At 38.6% G+C, this 27,688-nt stretch overlaps 1 protein-coding gene across 8 annotated transcripts in view; it reads right to left on the bottom strand.

Annotated features, from left to right (window-relative positions):
• Positions 1–27,688, bottom strand: part of SLC4A4 (solute carrier family 4 member 4) — a 462,487-nt gene that overhangs the window by 37,273 nt on the left and 397,526 nt on the right. For 6 of the 8 annotated variants that reach the window (XM_082726304.1, XM_082726305.1, XM_082726306.1 and 3 more), the window contains 6 exons: positions 20,459–20,637; positions 19,233–19,305; positions 12,330–12,398; positions 9,362–9,535; positions 6,965–7,126; positions 471–550 (listed from right to left, as the gene is read on the bottom strand). In XM_082726304.1, coding sequence (XP_082582430.1) covers positions 471–550; positions 6,965–7,126; positions 9,362–9,535; positions 12,330–12,398; positions 19,233–19,305; positions 20,459–20,637 — 737 coding nt within the window. Of the gene's footprint in view, positions 1–470; positions 551–3,170; positions 3,268–6,964; positions 7,127–9,361; positions 9,536–12,329; positions 12,399–19,232; positions 19,306–20,458; positions 20,638–27,688 lie in introns of all 8 variants that reach the window. The other 2 variants (XM_082726303.1, XM_082726302.1) reach the window with 1 other exon arrangement.

Here is a 27,688-nt window from a genome sequence, read left to right on the forward strand (position 1 = left end):
AAACACAAAAATCGAGAAGGAGGACTGCCATCTGGGTGATACTGTCAGAAATCAAAGGACAAAGAGACCTACATGAAGAAAATGTTCTGAGCTTTTGCTTTTTGGAAAATCAAGGAGGATCTGAAATGTCTAGAGCCGTGTTAAGACTGGGGAAGAAAACTACGGGAGAGCTGCCAGAAAATGGCAGCTATCCCTTAAATCAGAGATGATATGAAAATGATAAAAGCAAACATTGGTCCTGGGCTTCACCATGACGATAGTGAATGTTTCCATTACTTTTAAGGATAATAGATCTCTTAGAATACTTCCTACATAAAAGCTGGGGCGAGGTTCGGGGATTGAGTAATTGATTCAAGATAGCTTATGGACAGGAAGGAAAACAAGGCGTTCAGCCAATAATCTGCCGTGGACTACATTTCTGTGGGGCAATCATCCCACAGAACAACATAAAACACGGACTTGTCCTTTACCTTGGCATACCGAGTGACTGAAGGAAAGGAATTTTATCAGCATGATGTGTGGCGTTCAAGGAATGTTGGTGATCTTTCTCCTGGAAAAGAAAAATTTCTTTAAATTGTGAACAGTACTCTTTGCTAACGTATAAAATCCGAGTAAAAATAAAAATCTTCATAAAAATTCATGCATGACAATTGGAAAGAGAAAGCAAGTTTAGGCAATTTCTTTTTTCTTTTTCTTTTTTTTTTTTCTTTTTAAGATTTTATTTATTTGAGAGAGAAAGACCGTGAGAGAGAGTGTGCATGCGTGAGCATGGGTAGGGGCAGAAGGAGAGAGACAGACACCCCGCTGGGCGTGGAGCTGGGCTTGATCTCACGACCATGGAATCATGGACCTGATCCGAAATCGAGAGTCAGATGCTCAACCAACTGAGCCACACAGGCACCCCTAGACAATTTCCAGAGACATCATATTGAGCTGAGAAATGAAGTTATGTGACCAAGATAACCATCTGTTTATTTCATTTCCCCTAGGTATGCTGGGACGGACCACTGTTGTTTTCTTCCATGAAGGGGTTGGAGGCCAATCAATTTTAGAGCGTCTACTTAATGTCTTAGGTCTTTGCCCTTGGATTTCCTTTCATTTTCAACATCCTCAGTTTTGTCCTGCTGTTATTCATGGGGGAGAAACAGACTGTGAGGAATTTCATTATCCTGCACCTCTACTATCAATTTTGTTCTTTCGTGGATTATAAAAGATTAATACATTAGAAATAATTTCAGTTAGAATGATCAAAGATATTTTGCTTAAGTAAATTTCTAATATGATACCCATTTCCCATATATCCTCCTGATGGGTTTTTGAGGAGATGAATAACAACTAGCACTAAATAATCAATTTGCCATAAACTTTTTTCCAGGAGCCTCAAGTTCTAGCTGGTGGTGCTTTTTTAAAATTTTTTTACTTTTGAAGCAGCCTTTAAACGTTACTTAGAAGAGTTATACCAGGTCATGATGCCGACAGAAGACATACGTGACATGTCCCTTTCTCAGTTTCATTTTGCTATTAATTCTCTAGCATTAATAATATGAAAAATGAAGCCAGGATATGGTTTGAGGAGCTTGAATTCAGAAAAGAAATATTAACTAAATCCCGTGGATAGGACTGAAAAGAAATTAGCCTCAGTTACAAGTTACAGGTTTATGGCCTGAACACCAAAGCTGAGACTCTTTAAACCCAGTGTGGCAGCCAGCCTCCAGGACGAACCCCCGCTGCTCCCTGCGCTTCCTGGTATTCACGTCCTTGTGTAAGTCCCCCCCACACTGTACCAGGGTTGGTCTGCCTGAGACCAACAGAACATGGTAGAAGGGATGGCAGGTCACTTCTGAGATTCAGTTATCAAAAAGTGCAGTTTCTGCCTTGGTTTTTCTCTCTGCTCTCACTGGCACTGGGGGCAACTACATGACGGGCAGCCCCACGGAGGTGCCCATGGGCCAAGGAACTGAAACTTCCTCCCAGTTGCCTTCTGCCTGAGTTTAGAAGCAGATCCCAGTTCCTGTTGTCTTCAAGCTTGGCCCCAGCCGAAAGCTTGCCTGCAATCTCACCAGAGACCCGGACATAGAACCACCTAAATCCTCTGCTCCTACATTCCTGAATGTCAGGAACTATGTAAGAAAGTACTTGTTTGTTGTTCTAAGCTACTAAATTTTGTGGTAATTTGCTCCATGGCAACAGATAACTAATATACCTATTTTTCATAAACCGCTCATTTCCAACTTCTCGTGGTAACCTCTTGCTGAAGTTGCACTGGCATTGTCAAATGAAAATAAAAGTGTCTCAACTATCTTTTTTCCCCATAACATATCAGTCGACTTTGAATCAAAGCATCTGGGTCTAAAAGAAGGTATTTTCTTCAAGTGAGAACCCAAAGTGAAAGTAGTTTGGAAGCAATTGCTATGTGCTCCTAGAAAAGCTTGAGATATTCACTAATGTTACTATAGGGGTTTTCCGCTTTTTCACATGGTCTATTACCTCAATTACAGAAGAAAAGACGGTATGTCAGAAACCATTACACTTTAGTCACTAAGCTATTACCCCAAAAGACCAGTCCACTTAAAAAGGTGTTTCTAAAATAACAGAAAAGGAATAAGGAAATTAGGAAGAAACTGCATATATCTTATAATTGATACCTAAAAAGTTGTAATCATATTTTATGATTGATTGCTAATTTAATTGAAAATAACAATTATCCCAAATGCTCAGTAGGAACAACTGATTCAATGATCATTTAGAGACTCATGATGCAATTTTCTCTCTTGAACTCATTTGGTCATTGGCTAAAGCCTAAGGAAGACAAACAGTAACAGACAGTGATGTAGTACTGTAAGCTGCAATTCTACATATCAGCAGGCAAAATGAAAAATCAATTAAAAACACGGTTACAAGTTTAGCAATTGAAAGAAACTGGTGATAATTTGGATCAGAGCAAAAAACTACCAAACAAAAACTTAAAAGGTTATGGATAAAAGAAAGAAAAGTGAGGCTCAAGGAATGTAAAAATGAAGTTTTATAGTAATTACATGGAAATCTTCACATAGAAAAAAAAACAGAAAAGAAAATAGAGGGAAAGTTAATATAAATGATAATTCTAAGGTTTCCTCTCTGCAAGCGCAAATCATATTTGAGCAGATAAGCAAGAGGTTAGTTCTACTCACTGTCGGAAGGTTTGCTATCACTTAGGAAAGGTTGCTGTTCCATGATGTCCATTGGAATTTTAATACTTGGAACTTTTTCTGAGTATGGGCAGTCAGACTGTGAAAGAAATTTACAACAGTTTTTAGAGCATTTTTACTATACAGCCCTCCCTATCTCCCAGTATTGATCAAACCTACCATATTAGCATTTACATCGTCTAAGGGGAAAAGACTTTGATATGATCATTTTTACTTGCAAACTTTTCAAATTCTACACAATATTCTTCAGGTTTGCTTTCCTCTCTTCTGAGTTAATGGGATAAAGTCAATTAAAACTAGAACCACACCAAAAAGGGATCACTACAAATTAAAACAATTATAAAGCTTTCCAATAAGCTGGATCCACAATCAGCAAATACTGATGGCTTTGTTGTAGGGTAAAGTAACTAATCTCACCGTGAAAGATTAAATTTAGGAAACACCCTCAACTAGAACATGGTCTTGAAATTTTTGTTTTGTTTATGCTTTCTGATTCCACGTCCAAGACTTTCCTTCCAAGACAGGTAGAAGACTAACATTCACTATCAAGGAACCCCGATAGAGAGTTGAAAATGAACCTTTCCCTTCTACTCTAATAATCCATCAAAACTATTTTTGAGTCAAATGTTCATTTGAATTTGCTTATACCAAAAATATTTGAACGTTTATCAAAATGTGAGAAAATAAAAGGAAAGTACTTATGATCATCAGGTAAATCACAATGGAAATAAAATGATAAAATCTGGCAGCTATTCATGGGTCTGTTTGAAAAAAACAGGTCACCAGAGCCAAAACTATAACAGATTTTCACAGGATTACCACCTTCCTTTTTTAAAGAATTCATTATATTGGATACAACTCTATGTTTGGACCGAAAAGATCAAATCCATCCCTTAACTGGAAGTACCAAAGAGATGCCCGTTAGCAGAAATATTGGGAGGGGGAAAAAAAAGAACCAGAGGTCGAAGAAAAAATAAACCTTTGTAGAGTACTATATACACTGAAAATTCCTTTAAGGTGAATATAAAGAGGGTAATAAGCCACAATATGATTTTTTTTTATTTGACAGACAGAGATCTCAAGTAGGTGGAGAGGCAGGGGGAGAGAGAGAGAGAGAGAGAGAGAGAGAGAGAGAGAGAGAGGAGGAAGCAGGATCCCCACAGAGCAGAGAGCCTGATGTGGGGCTCGATCCCAGGATCCTGGGACCATGACCTGAGCCGAAGGCAGAGGCTTAACCCTCTGAGCCACCCAGGTGCCCCCACAATATGATTTTAAAGGACTAAGATATTACACTTGAATTGACACACACAAAAAATGAAGACTCCACATGCATGTATCTTTATGAGAATGTCAGGAAGGACAAGTTTTAATCACAGTATTTCAAATGTTTCCCCCAATACTAGCATTTATAGATGAACAGGTTGGAAGCCAACCCTTAATTCATAGCCTACCAGCCAGATCCAAAAATGATGGAGTGGCTTAAAATATTGGCAAGCCATAATTTTCATGAAAGTTCTGTAACCTCCATGCCCCTGTGTGGCTCTCTTTATCCATGGACCCCAGCACCCCTGATTACCAGGTGAATACTAGGAGAGCCCCAAATAATGAGCTCAGAGAACTTCTTTCACACATGTACTCTAAATTGCCTGGGTGAGTTCACTGGGACAAATCTATACGCTTGTTGTTTGCTAGCAGGGATTGGGGGTAGAAGATAAAGAGGAAAAGAAAAGGAACAAGTATCACACGTCATCTTCAAGAAATCTGTTGGAAATACAAAGCTGGAAATGAGAAATATCATTAACAACATAATAGAACTGTTTAAATAAAATACAATTTACTAGAAACTGAAACAAAGAATTAGAAGAACTCCGGAGCTCATCTAATCCAACTTTTGACACCACAGAAACAAAGTTAAAGCATCTCAAAAGTCAGTATTTTATTTTTTTCTTAAAAACTATTAGAGATGATGATTCTATAGTATCAGTTCGTATGCTAGTAATATGTAGTAAATTTTAAGTTTGGTATCGGTGTACATACACTGGCATACTTGTTTTGAAAATTCAAGATGAAATATTACTTTAATTATGTCAATATTTCAGGCATTCCTTTTTTCTTTTTTGTCTTGAGTGGTCTGGAAATTAATTTCAAATTCTGATTTCTATTCAATGTGTAAACATATCCTTCTTTTTAACACCGCACCCTAATCTGTACTGCAGTTTAAATGCAATCTCTTTTACCGTCATCACTGGAAACAGAAAATCTATACACCTGTTCTCACTGAAGATGGATGGTGACAATCACAGAAGCTCCCTTGGACTCTTTTTCTCTTCAGTTAAATGGGCCTCATATATTTAGCCTTTTTTTATTGGATCAATTTATCTGAAATCCAATTTTGTCTGTTGCCTTCCTTCACTGTACTATTTCTAAATTCTCCACAAAGAATACAATCAGACAGCCAGACCAGCTGGAAATAACCAGACAGGCCTGGATTGGAGTTTTGGCTTTGCCATTATGACTGCATACACTTAGAAAAATGACTTCACATTTCTCAGTCTAAATTTTCTCCTGTAAAATAGGAACAAAATCAGATACTATAAAGAGCTGTTATGGCAAGTCAGGACAAGTATGCATGATCAATCAAGATGATCACGTACAGATACCAAAACGTAACTCTACTCCCACTTTAGAACTGTACACCAGGTTGCAATTGGAATGGGGATACCGCACCGCGTGAAATGCAGAACAAGTCTGCACACGGAAAATGTCACTGTGGCAGTCCTTTCAGAAGGCTACTGGAATAATTGTATGTATTCGTGTGTGTGTGTGTGTGTGTGTGTGTGTGTGTGTGTGAGAGAGAGAGAGAGAGAGAGAAATAATCCCAGCTGTTCCCCTAGTACTGATTACAGACCCCTATTGGAGCACCTGTGAAATGGTTTCCTCAAGGAAAAAAAAGGGGGCAATAATTTTATTTCTCAGTTTAACCACCCAGTTGCAGGGGGATCATCTTGTCTGGACTACAAATTACCTACTATAATTATGTAGAAAGACCCTAAGCTCCAATTCCCTTTGCTTTTCATTGAAGGGTTACAGAGAGATCATCTTAAATCAGGTCAAAGTTCAATGTGAGGAGGAGTACACTAGAAGAGAACTGGGGCTGAGAGCCCACGCAAGCGGACCCACAGCCCACCGGAGCCGAGGTCACAGGTGTTTGTCCACATTAGGCTTGAAATTACATAAAACTGAGTTATTCATATTTAAATCTGGATTATCAAGAGCAAAACAAATACATTTTAGAGCATCATGAAGCAAATTTCCTTTCTATCTATGAGAAGGGAGACTGGAGTTCTTTAGATGTGCTGAGGTTTTCTTTGGAAGTCATTTCATTGCTATTTGTGTAATGGCTACAGAAGGACTTCAGAAATTATACAAAAATACTTCAGAAAATACACAAAACTAAGGAAAGAAAATAAAGGGCAAAGGGAAGTGAAGACTGATATGTAACACAACCAGGTGAACATCCTGAATTGTTGGAATTCAGCCATATATCTCACATAAAGGATTTTATATATATATAAAAAAAGGATTTTATATATATATATACACACACACACACACACACACACACGCACGCACACACACACCATATATAATATATATACAATTATATATTTCACATATATATGTATGTGTATATATATTTGTATATATGTATATACATATATTTTTTACACATTTATTTCTTTAGCTTTACTTTGGAATTTTGGAAAGTTCCTTACATCATCATTGTCACTGTCCAGACTTCCCTTCTTCTTTTTCTTTTTCTTCTCATCTTCCTTCTTTTTCTTGTCCTTTTCTGGAATGACATCATCGAGGAAGCTGAGGTCATGTTGGGAGAAGAGGTAGTCCATGCCTTTTCTGACAGCTACAAGTGCCAAGATCTGAAAGGATAAATATAGAAAGTATGAAAGAAACCATGTCAGATGAAGTCACGGTGAGCACTGATATTACCCTATCAAAGGCAGTAGAAAACTATCTTGCATAAGGCTAGAATTTGATAGAACTCATCTTGCTTATATGGATTTATATCACGTGGACCATAAATATTTTCTTTACGGGGGGATGTTGGGTCATAAAAGTCTTAAGTAAAACGTACTTCATTCACTGATGTGTATGATTACATTCATTTAGAATGTCGACTCAAAAGGGTTATTTTTTTAAATCATTTTCTTCCATGTCAGATTTTTAATAAAATGAAAGTATAAAGAGAAAAAAAGCCTGTATTATGATTTCTAATTATTGAAAATTAAAATATTACAGAGATTTTTTTATAAGGTTTTAACTTTTTATTTTTTATAAACATATATTTTTATCCCCGAAAATCAAGAAAACCTGTACAACATACAGCATACTACATTTTCAAAGTGCTAATAATGGAGGTAATCCTTGAATATGCTCAAACCATTTAATCTATGGGGCAGCTTCAATCACTACTATGACCTGACAACTTACAGTGTGTCTAAGGCTGAGCTAAACTCTTGGGCAGGATTTTCTCATTTATTCCACCACAAACTCAAAAAGTAGATATTATAATCTCCATCTTACAACTGAGGAAACTGAGGCTTGGAGACATAAATATGTCATCCAAGATGACAAAGCCAGGTAAGGAAAAAATACAACAAAGGGCCCCAGCTGTCTGCCTCTAAAATCAGTATCCTTAAAATATATGTCTTTCATTCTACAGTTTCTCTTGAACAGCAACTTCTAAAGGTACATTAAAGATGCCTTTGCTCAAGAGTAAAATTAGTGTGCCCTGGGATAGGAGAGCCGTGACACGGTCTCAGATTCAACAGTTGTGCTTATCCACGTCATGCTCTACATCTGTTTCTTCATCTCCTAGGGAAATTAACATCTGGCCCACTGATATTACATTATTGATTTGTGATCAAATAAAAGCTCTAGAAAGATTAAAAAATACTCTATAAAGGGAATGCATTTTTTTATATTACTTAGCATAAGCAGGAAGTGATTTACTGGACATATTTCAAATTTATCCAGGTCTAAGTTTGTTTTCCTGTCTTTAGCAAAACTAACAGGTAGACTATACCAATAGTCAAATGGGAGTCATTTGACAAATAAGTCTTTGTTCTTATTATTGTTTTCCAGTGAGCTAATAGAGTTCAAGAAAAAAGGGGGGGGGTATAAGGGACCATCATGAAAAAATATGACTCTACAAATATCACTAGTATTTTATAGGATTTTTTTTCCTGATTCCTTGGAGAAAAAAAAATCACAAACAACAAATAGACATAAGATAAAAAATAACTCTGGCTAAGAGTAAGAGGATTTTTATTAAAAAATAAAATAAAATAAAATATGTCTGTGAATGAGAATTCTGTTTCCAAAGCTGTGAGAGAGACAGATCAGACCTGAGGCTCACTTGGTGACTTGCTTCAAGTATATGCATGTGCATTTTCTTGCAAGAAATAGGAAATTATTGTAAAGTATAAAATTTAATGATGAAGTCAAATGCAGAGCTAGCATTTTCCCTTTTTCTTTCTTTCACTTGTAATTCCAAGTGCAATGTTAGTTATTTTACTTTGCTTCTCATCAAGTTCATGGCAAGGACTGAGAACACAGACTTACCCTTATGCTTAGCAAGAACTTCAAAAACCTCACTTTTCACTCCATTTCTTCTAATTCACTGGGACCTCTCCGAAGTTGACAAATTTATTTTCTTATTATTTGGACTGAAATGTGCTATACTTGTAATTTAGATTGGGTCTATTGTACAGTATTTTAAAAATAACTCATGTGCACTGGTGTCTACTGGAGGTCAGACATCGTGCTATAGACTTAGTGTTTATCATCGTCGCTCAGAACGACAGCATGAGAGCCATGCCCATTTTAGCAACAAGTTCATGGTAGCTCAGGGAGGTTCCCTGACCCGCAGAAACCAGTGTCAGTAACTGAACTCAGCTGAGTTTGCCAGTAAAGTCCAGGGTAGATGACCACAGACATAGGAACCTTAAGTCACACCTGATCAAATCAAAACTATTTGCCAAGGCTGGGAAAAAATGAGAGCCACACGGAAAAGACAGGTGGGTCTTCTCTATGACAACAACTAATGCTGTTGCTCTGACTTCATGGGGAGGTTCAGTTAAAGGAATCCCTACCATGACTGGAAAGATGATAGCAGCCACGGTGGACTTGAGGGTCCAGAGCAGAGCTAGACACAGCACCTGCAGGAAGGTGAACAGGTGGACTCTGCGCAGGGGGACGTGGCGCAGGTAGATAAAGTCTGGCTGGTGCTTTAGGGGCATCAGCAGCAGCTTCAGACGATCCATGAACTGGGGAGGAAAGCAGACAAGGATACAATTGTATTACTTGAAGAGCTGGTACACAGAGTCATTTCCACATCACCTACCTAACAACTAGTGATTTATCTCTTCTATAATTTTAGGCAAGCAGTGTCCTTTTCAGAGGACTCTGGTCAGGGAATTCAGAAATTCAGTCCAGCACAGTAAGGCATGCTAGGGGATTTCCAATACTGTTCCTCCACAGGAATGTTATGCAGATATAAGAGACAAAGTGGCCACCAAAGAATAAAGTCACAAAGCCAAATATAAATTCTAGATGCTCATCTCTTACTTTCTATTTTTACTATCTGAGTCTCTGGAGAGAGAATCTCGTGACTATTTTTGTCATGAAGGAAGATGCCTCACTCATGTATCTCACTCAGCCTCAGTCACCTTGTCTGAAAGAAGAGGTGCTACTGTGCATGGTAGACATTTCAGGGATGTTTCAAGGGTATAAAGGAAGTATCTAACTTGAAAATGGGAATGCACTGCTATTTTCACAAATTCCACATTATTTATTGATAGCATAACTTAAATAATAAGTCAGCAATTCATTACCATTTCTTTTCAAAGAAAAGCCATATGACTACGATCGTGAGTTTCAGAGGGTCAACAACTAGACATTGGAATCCAGGAGAGGTGGTCTGTGTTGTGTGGAAACAGGTCCTATGCTGGCCACTGAGCACCTCTGTGACAGGTACCGTGCTTCAGAGATTAACTGCTGAGTCTCCATGGATAATGATGAGAAGGACGATTTTTGGGGACCTATCAGAAGATCTCGCAAATGAAAGATATTCACTAAATACCTGCTGAATTGAATTATTATGTATTAGGACTCCAACATAGCTTCTCTGCTTTCTTTCTGGAGGAAAGGGAGAAGCGTGCAAGTAAACTAGACTATCACAGACGAGCTTCTCGGAAGCTATTTCCTATGTAACAAACTTTCTTTCTCTGTCTAGGCCTATTTTTGACCAGAGCGGGCCTTGCTGTTTATAAAGACTGGGTTACAAAATTTCATTGCTAAGTGAAATCTTACCAAAAGGTCTAAAAGAGGGAGTGTCAAAAGACAAAGGGAAGAGGGACAACAGCATTGCAGAATTCAGGAATCCACTGGCTGTGCCTTTAGCAAAGGACTTTTTTTTCCCAACATTATGAAATTGTTGATTTTTTTGCCTTCTATTTAATTTAATAAACATGTATTGAGCTCCAACCATTGGTTAAACATCTAGAACGCATAAAAATCAAACTTCTGATCTAGACTGACCTATTTAAACGCCCCCCCCCAAAAAAAAAACTATTAATTTGGGAACCATATTAGTTTCATATTTTTCCATTTAGGGGAAAAAAGAATATTTACAAAACCAGGTAAAAACAAAGTATTTTTTAATATATTTGTTCTTGCCCAAAGTTTCATAAGAACAACAACAACAAAAATCCATTCACATCCATCTAGTCCAATCTATGAAGCCCCATCTTGTATTTTGTGACAAATATCCCAATGGTGAAAAACTCTACCCAGAGGGGACCTAAACAAGGGGAAAATAAAACAGCCTTTTCTGCTTTTGGGGGCCTGGCCACCTGCCCAGCTCTATCTGACTCTAAAACCAAATTAATCTAAATTCAATAAATGAAAGCAAGGACTATTATGAAGGGGTTTAAATAAATTCTTATGATGTTCACAGAACATGCAGTCTTTTCCCATTAAAACATTAGTAAGTGCTAAATAAGGCTACAATTAACAAGGTGCCAGAAAGCAGCAGAAGTACTTCCAGTCTCCTGGTGCCAATTAAATTAAACCTCAATTGAAAGACAAAGTCCCTTACAAAGTTTTCCCTAATGATTTTTTTTTTTTTTTTTTAGAGGGGGACAGTTCTACCCAAATTGTGAATAGCTGAAGTTTTGGACAAGGGTAGCACTAAACCACATTGACTTTACTCTTTTATTGGTGCAAAACTTTTGATCATTGATCTCAGCCATGTGAAAAGTGAATCAAATAACAGCCTGTTCTTAGTATGGTTTAAGGGCAGAGGGATAAACAGTGCCTTGAGAAGAACCCCAAGAGTTTGATTTCCTTCTTGAGATGAAGGAAGGAAGCAGGGGAGGAAGGAGAGAGGAAGAGAGATCACAGCTCTCTCATTTCCCTAATTAAATGACCGGTTTTAACAGCTGATTTCAAGAACGGGTACCTGTGGTAACATTTGTTAGCACAAATTAATTTTTTTTTAATTAAGCCAGAAGTAAGAAGCAGATGTATGGCAGAGAAAGTAGAAAACAAATGCATTTTCTCTATCTATCTATCTATCCATAAATCTTACAGTGCTATATTCTTTTCAGTATATAATGTAATGATTCAACAATTCTATATACTACTCAATGCTCATCATGGTGAAGTACATTCTTTTTTTTTTTAAGATTTTATTTATTTATTTGACAGAGAGAAATCACAAGTAGGCAGAGAGGCAGGCAGAGAGAGAGGAGGAAGCAGGCTCCCTGCTGAGCAGAGAGCCCAATGCGGGACTCGATCCCAGGACCCTGAAATCATGACCTGAGCCGAAGGCAGCGGCTTAACCCACTGAGCCACCCAGGCGCCCGGTTAAGTACATTCTTAATCCCCTTTCTGGATTTCATCCATCTCCCCCCACCTCCCTTTTGGCAACCACCACTTTGTTTACTGTAAATACACACATTCTAAAAACTCAGCACTTTTCATCAAAGATCTGTTACTGGACTACTCCCACTATTAGAAAAAAACACAACTATACTTAGATTGCTATGGAAAACTCACCTGCACACCATTAAGGGATGCTACCCCCATATACAGGAACACTCCATAGAGAACAGGCATGGGAATAAACTAGGAAGAAAGAAAAATGGAGAAAGGTTAAAAAAAAATAATAAAAACAGTAATGAAGAAGAATAGTTTAAATAAAGACCAAATTTGAAACTAAAAGATACAACATAATAATATAGTGAACTCTAGTTTATCATTGATAAACTTCTAAACTCTACACTAGAAATAAGTAGAGGGAGATTTTCAACTTTCATTTGATGCCTGTTGGCATTTTTTTTTTTAACAATAAGCATGTATAACCTCAGAAATAATTTTTTAATGGGGAAAAAAATTTGTTTCCCTTTCCCCTTAAAAGGAATGATTATGTAAACCAGATGTTTGCATGAACTGTGAGATAGGAAGGTAGACAGTTGCTTCACTCCTGAGACCAAGTTCCTTTCCAACAGCCTGTTGATTTTTTCTTAATAATTTTTGCCAAATCATCTATCAGCTTGGTGTATAAATGCCTCTTTCAATTAAGCAAACATCAAACGGCTGTCCCCTTTCTTCCTCTCAGGAATATTAAGAGGACTAACTAATGAGAACCCTGCTTGAAAGGAGCATCGAGCATACGGAAGCAATTAATTACACACATGTAGTAATACTCATCTTTAAAAAGTGAATTAATACATTTTTATGCACTAATTAGCAAGAGTCTTTTTACAATAATACAAAGTGTTTTAGCAATGGGAAGTTCCAATTCAATGTTCCTTAAGTTTTATCTGTTCCTAGACTTTTGAAATGTCCTTAGTACTGTAGAAACTAAGCAACTCAAGGTTGATTCTGTTTCTGGGAAGTCTTCTGTTTGAACAACAAAAGGTTCTCAAGCTTGGATTTTGAAAAGAAGTTCAAGTAATTTTGGTTTTCAAAAACCACAATCAATTAAGTTCAATCTTACCAAATCTACATAAAGGAGGCTTTGTAGGCAGGAAACAGTATGACTTCAGAGTAATTTTTAAAGAACTATTACATGTATTAAATGAAATATAATTTCTATGTCTACCCTGGGAATGACCTAAAACGTTCTGTACCTGAAACCCTTTGGCCACTACTGGAAATTAGTAAATCCAAAATATGTCATGACAATCTCCATTGTTACCGGCTAGCTACAGGAATTATTAAATTTATATGTAATACATATATTTATTTACATAAAACATCCCACATTCTTTCTAGAAAAAAACAATAATTGTAACATAGGTAATTTGATCTTGAACTCAGAAAAAAATAATTGATGTTGACTGTTAAGGGGGTAGGAGGGACAGTAGAAGTGTTGGGGAAGGCATGTGTGCTGTAATACCCCACCATCACCACAAAGAGGTGAGCACATCACATTCAAGCCACTTGAGTTCTGACACATGCCTTTATTTCCTTTAGAATGTACTTATTCCCATTCCCCTGTATAAACTGACCAAAAGAATAACCAACAAAGAAACCATTTCACAGCATTCACTCATTTTTAAATTTTTTAAAATATCCTTTGAAAGCAAGGGCTCTCCCACTTTTCTTTAATATATGATGATTCCTCCCATATATCCATTTCATTTTTAATTCCTTGGGAGGGAAAGAAAGGTGAAAGGAGAAAAGAGACACATAGTTCTCTTAGAGAGTTGGGCATGTTGTTAGAAATCCGGCAGTAGTTACTTTTTAATCTGAGTAAAGTGTTTTCTCTGGCTTGAAAGAAAGTAATCACAAAGATGACACTGAGAGTTATCTCCACCCCTCCCCTAAATTTAGCTAAATATTTTCTCTAACGCAGCTCTAGCACCAGAGTGAAGGAAAGTTGTACCATAGTGCTGAAGTCTACTCTCTCTGAATTTATGCCAGATTTTGCGAAATCTACCACAAAATAAAATCAGAAGGTACCATTAACTCAGAATGGGGTACAGGTAGGAAAACAGCTGCAGAGATGATAACGTTTTAAAAAAAAAATTCTTTGGTGAAAAGGATTATAAGTAAATATTATATGTTTCTCATAAACATTAGAAATGAAAAAGTTAAATGCTTGATCCTAGAACCAGACAGAAAAATTAAATTAAGACAATGGAGATTTAGCATATTCAAGATTATGTCACCAAATTTTTCAAATTGTGGTGAAGGTAGTTCCACTTTTTTACTTAGCCCTCCCTTTGATTTTTGATAGTGTTAGAATATTGCTGTAAGAAAAAAATGTAAAAGGGTAAATTTAATAAGAAAGGTAGATGGTAGTTGCCCACAGTGCAGAATTCAGGACAGGAGGGAGGCCACCCAGCGGAGTAATAGTCACCGTGTGTGTGTGCGCATGTGTCTGACGCTCAGCACGAAGTACTGATGAAGGGCATGGAAGTACAGGAAGTTAGACCTGGGTTCCAATCCTGGCTCTACCCATTGTGGAACCGAGAGAACTGTCAACTGCTATCCTCAGTATTCTCATCTATAGAGTGGTTATGATAAAGATTATAGAAGATCTAGTTCAGGGACTGGCTCATAATAGATGCTCAAGGAAGGATAAATGTGGTACTGATGTCATTATTAGCATCAGGACCTTCACTGGCAAGTCGAGAAGCTGGCAGCTGCCCAGCACAGCTCCCTCTGGTCCCTCTGCGGTGAGGGTGGGATTGCGGGGGTACAGGACACAAAGATGGCTGCAAAGGTCGGACTCAAAACCTCAGTGTTCTATAAGCTCTATAATATTGTCCTTCCAACAATAACGACTATCTTCAGGAACATGTTATCAAAAACACATCCTAATGCCCTCAAGCCCTAAAAATCTGGGACCATAAGGAAGCTGCCGACTTGCAATCTGGTCCTTAGTCTAATGAGGACAAAACTACGGAGCAACTTATGATGAAGAGGTTGTGAAAATGCCACATTTCTCTCTATGTAAGAGACCTGGAAATTGGATCAAAGAAACTGGGGAAGATCATCTCCGAGGAAATGAAAGTAAAGGAGCTCTTTGAGGCCAATACTCTTTTATTTTAAAAGACAATAAACCATGATGGTTATGAGATCAGGCTTTTGGAGTTAGAACTGCCTGAGTTCAAACTTTGGCTCTGCCATTTAAGAACTTTGGGACTTGGCCAGTTATTTATTTATTTATTTTTAAATCTGTAGGATGGATGCAATTATACATACGTTTTTCATAGGTTTTACTGGAGAACTAAATAAAAACAATCTGTGCAGAGCTCTTGGTCCAACGCCAAGCTCCCAGTGAACGGGAGCCGCTATTAACACCCTCCTCCTCCTCTCTACCCTCTCTCCTCGTTTCCCTGATACCGAGCAGGGGGTGTGGCACACTGGAGAAGCTCAGTGAACGACTGCCAGGTACAAATTAAACACTAGCCTCCAAATTTTAGAACCCTAAACAAATCCGAAAGATAAATTTCGGCTACACCTCATGTTAAAGATGAACTGCTTCAAGCGAAGACCACAGAAGGGGCAGTGAACTTTACTGGATCTTTATTTCTTTAAGCTTGCCAGAAGCATTGGAAAAGGAAGCCCTAGGAACGGTCTTTCATCTTTTTGCTGCTCTGTGGTGGGCCCCAGAACACGAGCTCAACAGGCAGTACTTCTGCTGCAGAGACACAAATTGAAAACTGTAACCAGCCTGGGAAGCCAGTTTTCCCTACTTCCCCACAGCTCTGTACTGGATCCGGGGTGGGATTTGAGGCATGTGTGAGTGCAGCTGGTTGAGGTCACGGGGTATCCTCATGAACTTAAAGCTAATACATTATGACTCCTTACATTTTTTCCATGTAAAAAGAGAGACTCTGGCAAAGAGATCAAAACAGAGGTCACAGACTTCCTGTTCAAAGTAAGCCTGCATAAGGAGGCGCAGAGAACAGCCGCCCACCCTGCTTAGGGCAGGGAGGAAATTCCTCGCATCCTCTGAGGCAAGGAAACAGTGGGATGCAGGGAGCTGGGAAGGGGAGGTGTTGAGCCATGTCCTTTTAAAAAGTGAAAGGCACATATTTCTCTTGATTCCATGCATTTGATCTGCCTTTCAAAGGCAGACTCTTAAGTAAAACCATTCTCTAAAGTTGTCACCTGTCCCTTTAAAACACACAGTCAAATGGTGGAGGAAAATGGTTCCCTCCTCCCAAGTCACCCCTGGTACCTCTTTCTGTGTGAATTCTGAGGTTAATTGGTAATCCTGACTCCACTTAGTCGTTACTTAAGTTTTAGTTAAGCTGTACCCTCAACATCTGCCTCTTCCTGTATTGACTTCTTACGTGAGCCACCAAGAATTCTCTGGTGAATGCTTATAAGCTACCCAATTTCAATGGCAAGAAGGGCGCATGATCTAAAATTAGCTAATGTGATGCCTAAAGTAAAGAACAGTTCTACTCGCCAAAGTCTGGAATTACAACTGTCAGTGCTGGAATACTTGATTGTTGTTTTAAAATCTATGTTTCCCACAATATATTGGAAGCCATAGTAACAAATAATTTCATTTCCCACATTTTGAGTATAAGCCTTGCCCAATAAAAATGTTTGCTGGACTACCTTTTTCACTGATTCTTACAATGATTCTTTGCATTTCCCAAAGTTGAAATGGCCATAATTATGAACATTAGCAGCTAAATAAGGGTGAGCTTAAGGAAGGTCAAAAGGAAACGCAAACTCACGCTCATTGATCACTTACATCTCTCTTTCTCCTTTCTCTGTATTCTAATCTGTTCCTGCAGATACTAAAGTGCTTTGCACATCAGGGCAAAAAGAATCATTGTACAATAAAGAACACAAGGGCTTTCAGCTTTAATTCTTCTGCAGCCACATTTGGGTGCAGGGTTAGAAAACAGTTAGGAAGAGGTGCTGCAGAAAATGTGAGTCTTCCATCTTTTCCTAAAAATAGCAGTTTATACAGTATCTGTTCTCTGTGTCCCTTTGGGATCATACGTGATTACTCAGCTGACAGATTCTCTTAACATTAAAGCCAATGTGCTGTAACAACAAAAAAAGGGGGCTCTTAAACAACTGAATTTTTTGAGTTAGGATTTTATACTGTATTAATGAAAAGACATAATATAAAAACAAAAGAAAAAATCGGTGGGGGTTGATATGCTAATAAGCTTATTTGAATTGATGGAAATATTTCTATTCATCCCCTACTAGGAGCTAATCTCTAAGAGACCCCATAAAAAAACTCTGCAGTTGTATCATGTGAGCCCACCTTTGGGGAACCCGGGAGCAAATTCATTCCTATAGATCCTCCGACAACGTGAGGTCACAATTGCCTACAATGACCTTTCTAAAAATGGATCTGTCCATCTGTCCAGATGAGGTTCTATGGTCTATGTGGCTAGACATTGCCACCAGTTGCTGTACTGGTGTCTGTGGGGCAACAAAGGAACATAAAGCCTTCAGGTTGTGGACTTGATGCTGTGAAACTCACAACTTCAAACCTGCCCCACAACTTGCTTTGTACTGGCAAAAGGAATCACAGATTTCCCTCTGTCCCTGCAAAACCTTAAGACCTGTACTCTCCTGAGGTTCTTTGTACATGATCAGAGATAACTTCTTCAAGGTTATTTTAAATTTTACTTTCCCACGTGTGCATGAAATATATATTCCTTCATGATTCCAGGCAGAAATTAGTTAAGCCAGTTAACTGACATTGTGGAAACCAGGAACAAGAGATGAATATTTAAATCTTTTAGCTGTTTACCAAGTATTTTCTGCATAACATATGTGTTTATCTAAATTCCCTAAGGGCAAAACCAGTCTTAGCTATAGGCTACGAAATTATAGTTCTACTTTCCTCAAGTTCATCTGAATGGCAACCCACTCATAAATGTGCCAACTTGAGAGAAACAGAGGTCTTTTGCCTTTCCCTCTCTATACTTCTGTATGGTTTGAATTCTTTACAAGAGTGTACTGCTCCAAAACTTGTGTAGTTAAATAAGTATCTTAAAAATCTGAAAAATGAGAACTGTTTAAAAATAAATAGAAATTCTCAGAGGCAAACTTGAAAAGATATTAAGTGGTTGTTAATAGCTTCTAGGTCTATAGGTAATTTTCAGGTTTTGTTCTGTGATGCAAAGCATCAAATACAAACTATCAATAATTGGCCAGTATTGTTTATGTAATAGAAGAGGAGAATAAAATGCCTGTGTCACAAAAAATGAAATGGAAGCTTCATGACAGCTAAACCTGCACTTTTAACCCTATCTCATCTTTGTAATAGGTTCTCCCATACAGTTCGTATTCATCAATTTTGTCAGATAGTCACCCCAATGATCAAACATATATATTTGACTCCTAATTTTCTAAATCATCTAGCATGTCATTTTTTTCTTCTTCCAAAGTTCATTTCTAAAGTTTTCTCGTCAAAGACCAGTTAATTTTACTCAACTTTCCCTCTGTGGAGATTAGGCCTTCTGATTCAAAGAAAAGAGAAACATAGTCAGCAATAATTAAGACTAGGAGAAAAGTTACAAAATGATCATTCATGTTATCCAGGAGTCTAGTGTGAGCCTGCGTATGGGGGGAAGGGAAGCAGGATTTAGGGACAAGTAGTTGGAAAGCAGTGGGAAGAAAGGATGTAAGGAGAGTAAGAAATGCAGTGAGGAGGGGAAAGCAGTTAGATTAAGCGATGGAATTATCATTTGTATAGGTCAAAAGCTTCAATACTGGTAATTTAATATGGCTCAACCAAGTAACTACAACAACAATAATAATAATTCATAGTAGAAGGAGTGAAGGAGTGAGGAAATCAAAATAAAAGTTTTGAAAGTACTTGTTCTACTTGACCCCTGTCTGCTTCAGTGTGTTCCAGAACTGAGGAGAATGTTGCAGATAAGGAATTCTACTCTCCACATACCCAGTTATCTGTTGCATACTGAGAAGGAGGAAGAGACAAGTACTTCACATATTTACCTTCAAGATTGGAGCCATAAAGACTGACAGACCGGTCAGAATAAACACGAGGGTTCCAGTGACTCTTTGTTCCCTGAAACCAAATCAAATGATTACCAAGTTATCTCTCATTTTCAGAAATAGGCTCCTTGTATTTTCACCTTCAAAAAAGACTGTACATTGGCCAAATTAATGTTTGACTAAAACAGCAAAGGTCTTGATATTTTATATAAGTGAATACCTCGAGGAGAGCATAGAAGCTCAACATAACTATAAAATTCTCTTAAAACTATTGTATAACGTGATTTGAATTCCTCAAGAGAAAAGTGGTTGTGCTAAATCCTTTGCTCCTTTTAGAATTAAAAAAAAAAAAAAAAAGTTACTTGCCCTTGGTCCATCAATTCCTGGCCTCTTTGAAGCCCTTATTTTTTAAATGACTTGTACTGTTGTGTAATTACACCTTCTTTCACAGGAGACAGATATTACATTGTCCTGCATTCTAATTAACAAACAGCTCAGGGAAATTTCATGAGTGCAATAAATCCCATCAGTCTAATTTCCAAATCTAAACAACAAGAGTACTTTTTTACAAATAGGATTCCCATCCAACACCCCCTCCCCCAGCCCCCAAGAAAGAATCACCCACTGTTGTGGCGTGGGAAACAATGGCTCTGTCCTGCAAGCTATTCACCCAAGCACTTAGAAGCTGGGCTTGCTGCAAAAAGTATTCAACACTGTATGAAGGTCTTATGCAAGCCCTTCCTGGCTGCCCAAATTTAACAGCTAGAGGTCAAGGTTTCTCAGTGCTTATGGGGACAGAAGAATAACTGGAAAATAGGAATTCCTTTCCCTTTATAGAATCTTCAAAATCATAAGCAGACTCAAGAGTTTTGGGGAGTCTCAACAGAGCTGAAGGTTAAATGGTTTGGCCTTTACGATGCTTGGGATCAAGTAAGTACCACAGCACTGCAGTGAGCTCCACGGTGAAGAAAATGATTTGTGCTTTTACGTTGCATCATTTAGCCTTCATTAATTGAAGGAAATTTATGTAACATAAGAAGTGAACTAGAAAATTATTGAAGACTCTCTTTCTAATGAAAATGTAGTCCTTTCTGGAACAGTAACTAAAGGAATAAGTTAATCACTACCAGCCTTTTCTCCTCCCATTCTGCCCATTTCCTATGAACGACAATATAGATGCAGCATGATGTGTTCCATAGAGCCGTTTTCCTCTGACTTAAACATACCTCACACCTAGAAACTTTGGTTGTTCTCCAGGGGCAGAAGTCTCTGTCTCCATCTTCAAACTGTCAATGTGAGCGATGGAGATGACGGTCGCAGCCACATACCATGGAAGAGCCATGAAAGAGCACACCACCATGAGGATGGCCACCCAGAAGAGATCCAGGTGGTATCCAGCTCCTTTCTGCAGAAAGAGGTAACAAAATCATATGAAAAAAAAAAAATCCCATCTTTCTATCTTGACCTATTTCCAGATGGGAATTAAGATGACCAAAAAAAACCCCGACTCACTTGGCTTGCTAAGAATATCTACTTCAAGGTAAGTTTTTCAAGGAAAGGGACTTTATCTTCCTCCTATTATTCCCCTGAGCAATGAAACACAGAGCTGCCACATGACACCTCCTCTAGCTTGACTGAAGTTCACAGCTTACTTACCATTTGCTTATTGCTAGTTATCCTCTCTCTATCCAATTCTGTAATCAGAAAAATGGAGATAAAGATCTACCTTGAGGAGCTATTGCAATCATTCAGTGCAGTAACAGAGGCAAAGCATTATATAGGAACTTAAAAGGTAGTGGTTGTTGCATAGTAGGAGCTCAAAAAAATAGTGACGGTAGCAATGGTGGTGCTGGTGGTTGTTAACAATAAGCGCAATAAACAAATTAGAAGCAGGCAGCAATCCTTCTCTGTGTGACTGTTTAGCAATAAGCTGTTGACCTAGACAGTAGTCAGCATATGCAGCCCAGAGATCTGAAAGCAACCCTGAGAAGGTATGCCTAAGACGATTTCTCACCTTTCATAGCATATGAAAATAATTGTTTAATAACCTATTAAACATGATCATTAAGGTAATTAATACACCCTTAATCAGAATGGGCTGATTTCAAACACTGTCCACTGGTCACAATAACATTTATTGACTGGAGGAGCAGCCTATGTAACAAAAGGTCTTGCTCTTTTACTCACTAAATAAATATTGTTAAATGTGTCCACAATGTTATTCTGTGGTTATATTTCTCTGCTCTATTTATGAAGAAATCAAATGCTTATACCCTATGGAGCCTGAAAAAACAGAGCAGTCCATTTTCACAGCATGGAAGCAGAAGGACCAAGAGCCAGAGTATGACCAATCTGAGGGAATGGAGACTCTGGCTTTAAAAAATGAGAATATAATTTACACTAGAAACCCGGTGACTGTTATCATTCAGGTCCAATTACAGTTAGTTAGAACACTGCCCTCCTCTCACTGAAAGGCCAAGATTTCACCCCTGACTCCCCAACATGGGTCTCATCATGTTCTCAGAGAACTCGTCACAGGCAAGGGCAGCTGACACAAGAAAGAAGAGCACACGTTGACTTAGTCCAGGTTTGACCATGAACAAAGGTTGATCTGTATTCAAAAAGCAGTTCATTTCAATACAAGTGGTCTGAAACCACAGGGTCTGAATTGGGAGTGGGACAAGGTAGGGAAAGGAAGGCAAAGGGTGGGAATGAGCTGAAATAAACTTGTTCAACAATGACTAATGAGGTGAGTATCATGATATATCTGGCTCTCAGTCATTCCATTCCAACTGGAATAAATACTTGAATAAATACTACTACCAACTTATTAACAGGCACAGTTAAGGATGTTAAAGTCATATCTGTGACTAAAACACAAAAATTCCCATATTTGAGACGTTTCCATTCTACTGAGACAATAAACAACACAAGTAAATAAACTGTAAACTATACGGTATCTTAAATAGTACCAAATACTAAGCAGAGCCATGAAAATTTGGGTTTGTAGGCGGAGTATGATGTGAAGCCACTGGAGTGTTTTAAAGGGAGGAGTGACATGACCTATTTATTTATGGACTAAACACTACGGCTATTGTGTTGGGAACAGCCTGAAGAAAGTCAAGGACAGCGAGACCAGTTAGGAGGTTGCTACCATAATTCATGTAAGAAATTGTGATGGCTAGAGCCAGAGTAGTAGCAGTCAAGATGGCAAGAAGTATTTGGATTCTGACTATACTTTAAGATGGAATCCACAGGATTTGTTCAATCCTGCCTGTGGATGTGTCTTATGACCTCACTCTAGACCATTCATGATCTGGCCTCTGTTCACATCTGCAGCCCCATCTTTCATCTTTCCCCTGCCCCAATCCTATACCATGGCCACCTTCAATCATATGCAATTCCTTCAGCATGTCTTATATGCTAATGCCTTTGTGTCTTTGCCCACCTAGCACCCTTTCCCCGGAATAACCTCTACTCTTCCTTCTTACCGTGAATCAGTCCTACCCATCCTTAAGACTTAAATCAGCCTTTATCTTTTCTGGTAGCTTTGCTGCCTCAGTCCAGGTGAGATGGGTAAGCCCAGTTAGGTTAGATTTCCTCTTCAATGTTCCCCTGTAATTCTAAGCTTTCCTTTACCACAGCACTCATCACACTATTTTGAAATTATGTGTGCATTTATCTGTCCTTGGCATAAGCTAAAAGAAACAGGAAGACCTGGACTATGTCTCTTTTTCTCTCTATCCTGAATACCTAAATAGAGCTTGTGGAGCATAGTCAATTCTCAATTAATATTTGCCAAAAAAAAAAAGAATCACAAATAACATGTATACATTCTTCTGAATGGCAACTATAAACACTTAATCAGCCATACAAAAAATTAAAACTTGATTTGTTCATCAGTAGAAATATGAACAACCTGGTTGGGGGTGGGGGAAGAAGATGAACAATAGTTGGAAATATTACTTAGTTTTAAGCCCTATTTAGACTAAACCACTCAAGACTATAGTAGAGGTACCAACATGGAGATCAGTGGACAGGATTGCCAAATCTTGGCACCAAGAAAACTGTAGTAACCTAAGGATATACACACTGTCTATACCAATGGGTCAAAAGAATAGCTGCTGTAGAAAGTATCATGTAGGCTACCATGAGCCAAATCCATGCTTTCTTGCTCTATTTCAACAAAAACAAGTTTGAACAAGATATCCTGGAGACTAACAAAAAGAGGCCATATAATACCAAAGAGAGTGCAATGAGGACTTTAGAAAGTAGAATACAAAACAAACTATGCAAAACCACCAAAATAAATAAAAGCTCTGGGAGAAAATAATTGTAGATACATAATTACTGTGTGCACTGACATCATTCTCTTCAAAAAGTCTTCCTTTCCCTCAACCATGTTGAGACTTCTTGATACACTTAAGAGGAAGGGGAAATCATCAGCATGAATTGAAGGCCCAGCTAGGCGCCTCTGTGGGGTTGGTTCCCTCTTCATCCTCAATTCTCCCTCTCTCATTGCTGCCACACTGTTCTATGAGGCATTCATTCTTGTCAGGTTATTTCCTCTTGAAAAGCCTGTACATACATAGTGATTCCTGTGCCCAAAAGGAATATTCTTCCCATCCAGCCTCATCTAGATAATTCCTACTAATGCTTGAATCTCAGTGTAAGTGCCATCACCTCAGGGAACTCCATATAGTTCCTGAAGTAGACTAAACCCTCTCTTATAGCTTCTTAAAACATCGCCACTTCTCCTTCACAGCACTAGCCACATTTGCAATGTCACATTTTGCATGATTCTTTGAATGATACCTCTCACCCTCATGGACCAGAAGCTCTATGATGACAGGGACCACGGTGCTTTTGTTCACTGAGAGCCCAGAACCTGGCACAGTGCTGGGTGAACACTCTAGATTACATTTATTGGATACACGGATTCATTTGTAAAATGGCAAATTGAACAAAATTGAGCAAATCGAACAAATTCTAGATCCTAGAAGTACAATTACAGATAATACACAGTCTTTGTCCTCAAGTGGCTTACAATGTAGTGCTAGAGCTAGACAAACCAAGAGACATGTGCAATACCACAGTATTCTATACTTGGGGTGAGCTTGGGATGTCATGCAGAAAAGTTATGAAGCCCAAAGTCAAAGATGGTATTCCTAGGAGGTGGTATTTAAGCTGAGTCCTAAAATGTGAGCCATAACTGAAGGCAGGACATGAGGAAGCAGGAGGGAATAAAAAGGGAAATAAGCCGCCATTTTGAGAAAATAAAAGAGTTGGTGCACAGAAGGAGATGGCAGAGGTAGGAAATAAGGCTAAAGAAGTTCAGATCTTTAATGTTTTGCTAAAGACTTTGGAATTTTTATCCTAAGAGCAAAGGGAAACCATCAAAGGCTTTTAAGTAGGTAAGTGATATGATCAGATTTCTATTTAGAAGGACAGCTCTTTTGGTTTGTAGAGGACATACTGGAAGTGGTCAAGACTGGAGACAGAGAGGATGGACATGACAGAATTGCCCCAGTCCAGGCCAGAGCTGACCCAGTTCTAACTAAAGTAATAGTATGGAGGAAGGACATGGACAGATGGGAGAGATTTTAAGGAGACTGAGTCCAAAGAAGGAAAGGCCATGAATTCATTTTGCCAAATTTCAATGCTTGAGGCTTATAATGCCTATCTAGTACAGCATCCTCCAGTAAACACTGGAGACATATTTGTTGACCAGAATGGTAAAAGCAATGCTAAAAAATTCATAGTGCTCCAATGATTGCCATAAAGACCTGGAACCCAAATGGTTATGTCAGAAAAGTTGTTCCTGCAAAACAAACTTATGCGTATGAAAACAAGCCAACTCTAAAATGTGTCTTTAGCTCAGGGTATCTGAATAACTAGATTTCAATGGAATAAAAACAGTATTCAAATATAGGAACTTTTATTGGAAATAGTACTGTAAGAAATACAGAAAACCACATTTTTCAAAAATAGCATGTGAGTTGTTCCTTACCCTTCCTCCCCATTGACACTGCCTTTTGCAGATTTTCTTAATGTCCTACTTGGATTATTCAGGGGCCTTCTAACCACTCCCTTTCACCCACCCCCCACTCTGACACTTCTTCCTTCCACCCTGAATGCTGCTAGAGAGAGTGATTAAATGCGGCATTGGTGCCATCCATCCAGGCTGGAATGTTGAGGGAGCAGGGAAGACCAGGAGGAGATGAACAAGTCAAACAGGACAGAACCAGTGATGACAAGCACCTGTCTGGCTGCCCATGCTGAGATGCTCCCCACCCAATGCTATGACAGGGGCCCTCAAAGATCCCTGAAGCTTCATCATTCATCAAACAGGACTTGCACATTCTGCACCATTCATCAAACTGGTCCCCTGTTTCTAAGTCTTGACATTTAAGTCTGTTCTCTCTCTTCAAGGTCCAGCTTAAATTCCCCTACTTCCTTGACATCACTAAGCAACCCCTGACTCTCAATGCCGTCCTCACCATAGAAGTCTCTGCTTCACTCCTGTCCCTGACAGCCCACTCTCCTTGCAGAGTAATCTTTTTAAAATCTCAATTATTATATGGCACTTCCTTTTCCTCAAAACCCTCCAGCAGCTTCCTGCTTCCGCCTAATATAAAACACAGTAAAGTCATCTAAAAGGTTCCATATCAGTGTTTTTCCTGGAACTATTTTGCACCCCCCCCCAAGGGAACACTTGTCGATGTCTAGAAACATTTTTGTTTATCACAACTTAGGGGAAAGGGTGAAAGTGACATCAAGGGGGTAGAGACCAGAGATGTTGCTAAATAGCCCATAATACACAGGACAGCCACAACCAACAAAGAAAGGCAGCTGAGAACCTTTGTTCTACATGATCTGGCCCCACTCCCTTTGACTCATCATGCATCCCTAATTTCCCTGTGTTCCAGTCACACTGGTCTGTTATTTGTTCTTCCGTATGCCAACATACCTCCCACCTGGAGCCTTTGCATTTGCTCATACCTTTGCTTAGCACACCGTTACTTAATAAACACCCAATGAACACGCTATACTATGTTAGGCCTTGTGTTAGATAAAATAATAAGACAGAACATGTGCCCCTAAGGGGTTGGTAGGTTATTAGTTGAAGCCAGATGTAGAAGCAAATAATTTATTATATGTGCAAGATACAAGGCTCAAAGAAAGCCAAGTCAATCCCAACCTTGGTGGTAGAGTTAAGTGGTCAATAAGGAAAATCCACTAAACTCCTTCAGGGCTGAGACCATAACTTAAAAAAACAATTTTTATCTTCAATATCTAATACAAGTGTTCCATATATAGCAAGGACTCAAAAAAATGTCCAAAGGTTATGTATGTCCTTTAAAGTTTAATAAAGTCCTATCTTCATGAATATAAATACAAAGGATAGTCTACTTTCTGAATCTAGATATTTTTTTAAGTAGGACAGGAAGTAAAATGTTACTTCCTTTTGATACTGTATATGCTTCACTAGTATAGAACAAAAGTCAGTTGGAATAAATCCACAGAAATCAAAATCTATGGGAGAAAAAGACTCGTCTAGCAGCCTAAAGTTTACATCGGGTAAATAGATGATAGCAAAGGTCAGGAGAAGTGCACACACACATGCAGAGACACAGAATAAACACCCATGCTAGGAGCCCCCAAAGGTCCAGACAATAAGCTGGTTTATGGGGACACCAAGAACCATGACGTAGTTCCTCCCCACAAGGAGCTCACAATCAGATGAGAGGACTCAGATTTGTACACAAATTATAAAGCACTCTAAACAGAGATTCAAAGAGGTTTGAAAGAGACACCCAAAGTACAGAGGATAAACTGTTTAACAATGTCTAGAGTAAACCCACAAAAACTTCCCACTGTGATGACATCTAAACAGGGATCTGAATAATATGAGCTCTCACTGTGAGAACTGGCGATGGGTGGCAAGCTTTTCAGCTATCATCCATCTCACACAGCACAACAGCTCTGAGAACCATGTGGCCCAAGATAACCAAATTGTTCACTATGTACTTACTGAGCCTACTACATGGAAATCGTCGTGATGGGTCACAAAACAGAGCTGGAGAAAGGACTAAAACATATCCTTTCCTTGAAAATGTCTGGCCCAGAAAAGGAGATAAAGTCATTATACAATCTAACCTCTATGCAAGACATCATATGACCAGTGCTACAGAGTAATGCATCGTAGCAAGAGCGAAAATAAAAACACAGAAATCACATCAGGGGTGAAGGCTACACTGACAAGTTTATATCTGGAGGTTCTTAAAAGATGGGAAGGATTTTGGTAAGTGGTAGCCATCGAGGGTGGACAGGAGAGTTGGAATAACTGGCAGGAGATGCTGCCAGAGTTGAGGAGAAACCAATAACCTCTTTGATCTGAGCATGGGATAGTATGTGGAGGGCATCGTGCTGAATTTAGGTTAAAAACATATCAC

This window comes from Mustela nivalis (assembly GCF_964662115.1).
Source record: "Mustela nivalis genome assembly, chromosome: 4".
In the NCBI taxonomy this organism is placed as follows: domain Eukaryota; kingdom Metazoa; phylum Chordata; class Mammalia; order Carnivora; family Mustelidae; genus Mustela; species Mustela nivalis.